Source organism: Echinops telfairi, unplaced genomic scaffold (assembly GCF_000313985.2).
Source record: "Echinops telfairi isolate 266 unplaced genomic scaffold, ASM31398v2 ScPeMD7_1713;HRSCAF=2227, whole genome shotgun sequence".
Classification (NCBI taxonomy): Eukaryota; Metazoa; Chordata; class Mammalia; order Afrosoricida; family Tenrecidae; genus Echinops; species Echinops telfairi.
Window position 1 is genome coordinate 20,835,512 of NW_022105611.1, and position 6,255 is coordinate 20,841,766.

The 6,255-nt window shown below is 60.9% G+C and overlaps 1 protein-coding gene across 1 annotated transcript in view; it reads right to left on the reverse strand.

The window, feature by feature from the left end:
- Nucleotides 1-362: 362 nt before the first annotated feature.
- Nucleotides 363-6,255, reverse strand: part of ATG16L2 (autophagy related 16 like 2) — a 10,176-nt gene continuing 4,283 nt past the window's right edge. Inside the window, exons 6-19 of the mRNA XM_045293093.1 lie at nt 6,088-6,242; nt 5,913-5,978; nt 5,557-5,673; nt 4,541-4,603; nt 3,829-3,937; nt 3,445-3,550; nt 2,720-2,790; nt 2,483-2,554; nt 2,227-2,347; nt 1,862-1,967; nt 1,135-1,284; nt 974-1,021; nt 740-841; nt 363-540 (exon numbers count right to left, since the gene is read on the reverse strand). Coding sequence (XP_045149028.1) covers nt 453-540; nt 740-841; nt 974-1,021; nt 1,135-1,284; nt 1,862-1,967; nt 2,227-2,347; nt 2,483-2,554; nt 2,720-2,790; nt 3,445-3,550; nt 3,829-3,937; nt 4,541-4,603; nt 5,557-5,673; nt 5,913-5,978; nt 6,088-6,242 — 1,374 coding nt within the window. The 3' untranslated portion in view covers nt 363-452. The remainder of the gene's footprint in view (nt 541-739; nt 842-973; nt 1,022-1,134; nt 1,285-1,861; nt 1,968-2,226; nt 2,348-2,482; nt 2,555-2,719; nt 2,791-3,444; nt 3,551-3,828; nt 3,938-4,540; nt 4,604-5,556; nt 5,674-5,912; nt 5,979-6,087; nt 6,243-6,255) is intronic.

Consider the following 6,255-nt stretch of genomic DNA (forward strand, 5'->3'; position numbering starts at 1 on the left):
GTAGCAACAAAAATAATATTACGGTTGGGGGTCACCACAGCATGAGGAACTGTACTAAAGGGTTGCGGCATTAGGAAGGTTAAGAACCACCGCTCTAGGCTTTTTTTTCTTCAGGCTGTTTCCACTGGCATGGCTCTGCCCCAGCTCCGCAGGAAAGGGGGCCGAGTCTAGATCTTCCCACCCCCAGCTCAAAGGCGTGCCATACCCTCGGCGTGCAAAGAGAGACAAGCAGATGCTTGTTCGAATTTTTTTAACTTAATTTTATTTATTTTTTCGATTTGTTTGTTTATTTGGGGATACATGAAAAGATTGAGGTTAAAAAAAACACACCCTATTTTTAAACAAATAGGCCAAGTCCTGCCAGGCCTTCCTCCCACCCCTCAGTGGGTCCCCTTAGGCCACCCCAGCCCTCCACTCTGCAGACAGGCGCAGGGGCCGCGTCCTCACTCCAGCTAGTGCCAGAGCACAACCTTCCTGGCCTGGTCCACGCTCACCACGTGGCTCCCGGAGTAGCACCAGGCCACGGCATTGATGGCAGCACTGAGGACAGGGAGGGGCAGAGGCGGGCTTCAGGGTACTGCACTCTGACTCAGCCCCTCACTGCTGGGCTGTGGCAGGGTGCAGCACCCCCAGAGTCAGTCCCCCTCCATCTACCAGATGGCTGTGGAGAGGGTGGGAGCTGTGCATGGGAGTCATTAAGGCAACTGGTGAGCTGTGGGGGGGTGGGGATCATGCTCACCAGTGGGGCCCCCGAAGGCTGCTCTCCAGTTTCCCAGTGTCCACGTCCCAGATATAAAGTGCTCCATCTGCAGAACCCGCCAGCGCATAGCTCCGGTCGGGGCTGCGCCGGCCACCGCGGAACAAGAGAGGGAGAGGAGCCTGACATGAAGACAGACAGACACACACCACCACCACCACCACCCTGGGCAGATGGGGCATAGCCAGGGACAGGCACATACACCTAAAAACACACCTGAACACAGCTTTGGTCCAGTCAGAACCACACTTGAAGCCATCGGCCCTGAGGGCGGACAAGGTCAGGGGTCAGTGAAGGTGGCCCCTGCCCCTCAGCCAATAGCTTCCAGAGGAGGAGGGGAGAGGCCCAGCCCCAGGGTCAGAGGGCACAGTGGGTACCTGAACACCTGTCGGATATTGCTGACACGCAGGTCGATGACCTTGAGTGTGTCATCACGGGAACAGCTGAGCAGGTGCAGCTGGTCCTGGCTGAGGCTCAGGGAGGTGACCCGGCCCTGCACAGGGATGACCTGGGTGCAGTGGGGACCCCTGCAGAGCAGAGACAGGGATGTAGGATGAGGCTGGGCAGGCAGCTCACCCAGCTGAGTCCAGAGGCTCTCGATGCTGAGCACGACCCCCTTGTGCCCACTGCAGGCCGCCCCTCCAAAGAAGGTCGGAGGCAGCCTCTGGGCTGGAGAGCTGGGCTCCTGAGGCCCTCGGGCCACTGAAAATTACACTGAAAAGTCCACACGCTACTGGAAAACCAACTGAGCTCGTATTTTAAGGAAAAAACACTTTTAAAAAAGTCCTTTTGATTACAAAATGGTTAACTACATGGTTAGGATGACTGAGGCACAGCCCAGCAGTGGAACCGAGGGCCACAAAGGTGGGAGAGCTCCCTGGGACAGCTGACCACACGGACCCTGCCCAGCAGGGCCGCTGGATGACAATGCCAGACCCACCGCTTCACAGCCCTCCCAACTGCCCTCGACAGTCTGGCCTCCCTCGGGTCCTGGGCAAGTCACTTCGTCTCCAGAGGAATTTAAGTTTCCGGACTGAAAAGCAGTCCTGACTTCCCCATAGCCACAGAAAAGACACACAGCCAACCCACAGCCTGCTCCATTACCTGCTGTCCCAGAACCGGATCTTCTGGTCATTGTGGCCACTAATGATGACATGATCCCCACAGACCACGTCATTACAGTAGGAAAGCACCTTGATGGTCCTGGAACCTGGGGGCCAAGGCGAGGAGCCGCAGTCAGGAACCAGCCCCAGGGAACAAGGAGGGAAGGTGAGGTTCAGAGGGCCGTGCCTTCCCCAGCAAGAGCCTGAGCTCCCCGCCTGCCAGCCCAGGGCACTCCCCCCTTCTGGTTCATCCACCCAAGGAAGCAAGGAGGCGGACAGAAAAGGCAGGCCTTGGGTGTTTGGCTGAGGTCCCTGCTGTCTGGGCCTGGGGGTCCCAGGGGCTGGGAAGGGGGTGTTGGGCCTCACAGTAGGCCCGGCCGAGGTCCCACTCCTTCACTGTGCGGTCTCGGCTCCCAGTCACTGCCTGGTGCCTCGTGAGCTTGAATTTGGCAGCTGTCACCTTGTCTGTGTGTCCAGAGAGCGTCTCCTGCCCCATCCCCATCCCAGGTATGAATCAAGGGCATGGCCATGGCCGAGACCCTCTTAACAGCTCCCCTTCCCACCCCCCAAGTCCTGAACCATGACCCCGGACCTCCCAGATCACCCCTCCAGTCAGGCTCACCTTGGACTGTGCCTCCCCCACCGTCCAGAGCTGGGCGGCCTGACTGTAAGTGGCTGCCAGCACTTGGGAGCCCTGGAGAGAAGGAAGGGGAGGTCCTGGGCCTGGGCCTGCCTCTAAGCCTCTTACACACGAAGTGGAGCAGAGGAGTCACTAGGCCCGGGGTGGGGTGGGGTGGGGTGGGGGTGGGGGTGTGATGGAAGCAAGGAATGAGCTATGCCTCTGGGGCTGTCCCCTCACCGAGGGGTCGACGTCCACACTGGTGATGCTGCCACCAGCGCCCTCCAGGGTCTGGCTGGCCTCCAGGCGACCTGAGAGTATGGGGACAGGTGCAATGAGCTCATCAGCCTCCAGAAACGGATCGTCCTCCCACAAGTTGGAGAACAGGCTCTTTGGTCTGGCCACCCGCGGGGCACCTACTCTGCAGGATGCACTACCCCTTATGGCCAGCAAGGGGCCCCAGAGGGCAGCCGGTCATTTCACAACAGAGGACAGGGAAGACTTCCTAGATCATACAGCAAGCCCCAGCCTGGCGGCTCCCAGCTCCCCTCCTCCAGGGCGCCTCCCAGAGCAGAGTGGGACTGCCCAGCACACCCTCTCTAGACAACATGACACAAAGCAGGTAGTATTTATTTCTTCACTGAGCTCTGGGAGCGGATCCCAGGGCCTTGCTGCTCAAAGGCCTGTCCCTGCAGGGCCTGATGGGGTGGGCCCCTCCCCCAGAGAACCCACCAGCTGCAAGCCTTTCTGTGAGCTCTGCAGCCCAGGGACTCAAGGCTCCACCTTCTTCAGGGAACAAACTGAGACAAGCCTGGGCCCCTCCCCCTTGTCAGGTCAGAAGGTCCGGGAATGTTGCAGGGGGCTAGATACAGTGAGGTCCAAGCCCTCTGCCACTGAGGGTGAGATGATGGAGGGGTTGGCACTGGATTTGCCTAGGGGGGCGGGGGGGAGGGGGGCTGCCTTACCTCCCACGACATTCCAGAGGCGGACCAGGCGGTCAGCCCCTCCAGTAGCTAGGAGGCTGCTATTGGGGCCAAAATGAACAGCATTGACCTCAGAGAGGTGGGCATCCTGTGGGGGACAGGCACAGTCAGTGTCCTCGCTCCCCACATGCCTCCCAAGGCACTCACGCACGTGCACACTCACAGCCTGGCCCCTGACTCCCACAACAGCCTCCCTCCACCTGCATCCCCACCTGGGGTACTGGTCTCTCCAGTCCATCCCCTGAGCAGCTCCCACCCCCATCCTGCCCAGGCTCTCTGTCTCGCTTCCCGGCCTCTCCCTGCCCCCCCGAACTGGGGTCTGCACTTCTACCCCAGACCCCAGCTTGGGGCCCAGCCCCAAATTACCAGCACGTCCTGGGGCCCTGTAGGAAGTCGGGCGGCCACGCACACTGGGATGCTCAGGTACCGCTGCTCAGGGGCTCCCCCAACGGAATGGCCTCTCCTCTTCTTGAAGCTGGGGGGCAGGGGGACAGTTAGCAAGATTGGATGTGGGGGTGAGCCCTCGAGCTCCTCTGAGGCAGCAGCACCCGAAGGCAGACATGGCAGGTGGCAGAGCGTGGCCCTGTGGTGCAGCGAGCCCATTCCCCCACCAGAGTCCTCCCCGAGGTCAGAGTGGAGCCTGGATGGGGTGGACACACAGACAGGAGAGACAGGGCAGGGTCAGTGGACACAGAGAAACTTAGGGGCTGGGGTTTCAGTCCTGCCCTTGCACTACTTGGCTCTGTGACCCTGAACAAGTCCATTTCCCAGAACAAAACCATTTCCGAGGCTGTTTCCCCAACGGAGTGGTAGCTCCTCTCCGGCCCCAGGCTAGCATTCTGCGTTTGTCCCCTGTGAGCCCCTGGATGAGGGACAGCTGGGCGGGCCTGGGGGCGGAGGATGAGGCGGCCAGCGGGTATCTAGTTTCCCCCTCTGGGGCTTAGCAGACTCACACACAGACAGCTGGGCAACATCTGCAAGGACAGACTGAGCCACACAGACCAAGCCTAGGCTAGAGGACACCAAGCTCCAAGAGACCTGACATGTGGGCGCACACTCCGCACACACACACACTTACTCCAGAAGACCCTTCACCACATCCACACAGCGGGACAGCGTCAGGGACGTGGCGGAGGCAGACCTGGGGCACAACCAGGAGAGAGGTGCTGAGTGGCTGGCTGCTGGATCCACCGGGCTGGGAACCTGGAGGGCCAGAGCCTCTCAAGCCAGAGGGGCAGGCAGGGTGACTCGGACCAGTCCCGGAAGGTGAAGGGAGGGATTTGGCATCGAGAGTCACCCAGCATCTCTACCATGACACTAAGCACTGCCCCACCCCCAAGTGCCTAAGACAACCCTCCTGGAAGTTGAGATGGGGTCTGTGGGCAAGTTAGGGGTGAGGGTGCCCCAAGCTGGGACAGCACAAGGCCCCAGTTAGAAAGGTAACGAAAGCCTGTTAAGTGAGCTCAAGAGCCGGCAGCCAGGGGTGACTTGGCCCACCAGGGCTACCAAGGACTTTGAAGACCAGAGTGCCCCATGGCCCTCCCCTAGGTTCCCTCACCACCCCAAAGCCCTAGACTCCCAGGGTCCTGCAAGGAAAGGCTGACGAAAGGCCTTTAGGCCAGGAGATGGGGCAGGGAAGAGCATCACCAATAACAGGCCAATGGAGGCAGAATGGAGGGCCACTCAAGGCCAGGGGAGGAGGGCACCAGGAGGCCCACTCAGGTCCCTGTGTGAGTGCACTCTGCACATGCCCACGTGCTCACACTCTCGGGCATGTTCACCGTTCACCCGGGCACTATATACATGCACTCGTCTCTGTGCATGCTCATGCTTGCACACCTGTGCTGGCACACCTGCTTGGGCCAGCTGACCCAGTCCCCAGGCCCCCTCACGGCGATACCCTCTCGCCAGCCTCTGAGTTCTGGTCCTGGGAGGGAGGAGGAGGAGTGAGCACAGAGGCTGAGGTCCCTGCGTGGGCACTGGAGGTTAGGCCTATCTGTGGGAGATTCGAGCAGAACCCCAGTCTCTCCCCAACCCAAGAGTCGCCCCTAGAGGAAGACTTCCAGCCTCTGGGGCAGCCTCCTGCGTCCTCACCTGAAGGGCCTCTTCCACTTCTCACAGGCCTCACTATCCGGGGACTTGGGCTCCGAGGCCAGGGCAGCCAGAGGTTCTGCCCCCTCGCTGACCCCATCTCCAAGGGTGTCTGGGTTCCTGAGAGGGGAACTGAAGTCATGGAAGGTCGAGGGATGCCAGGCCAGACCCTCTGTCCCATGGTGAAAAGGTGAAGGCCATTTCGGGATGCGAGTTGTGTGGGCGGTTCCAGGGGAATCCTATCAAGGCATGCACGTATGTGTGTGTGCATGGGGAATGCAGACAATGGCCCACCAGGGGTCCAGGACAAGCCAGCTGAGGCTCGGTTTGGGCAAGTTCCAGGCCGTCCCAGCTCTTACTCGCTGATGCTCACAGTCCGCTTGGCAGCCTTCTTCAGCTCCTGGGACACCCGTGCCTGCTTGGCCCTAGGAGTAGAAAAATCATCTAAGGGCTGACTCAGCGGGGTGTGAGGCGGGGCCGGACCTCCTCCTAGAGGGCGGGGCCTACCCCGAAGGGCGGGGCCCAACACCTTACTTCTCTCGGCGCTCGTTGCGCAGGTTGCGCTCGGCGGCGGCGCGCGCTTTGCGCTGCACAAGCCTCTCCAGCAGGTCGCGCGCCTCCTCCTCGAGCCTCCGCAGGGCCGCGTCCTGGAGCCCGGCGTGCGCGCGCAGCGTATCGTAGGCCGCGCGCTGGGCCGCGTTC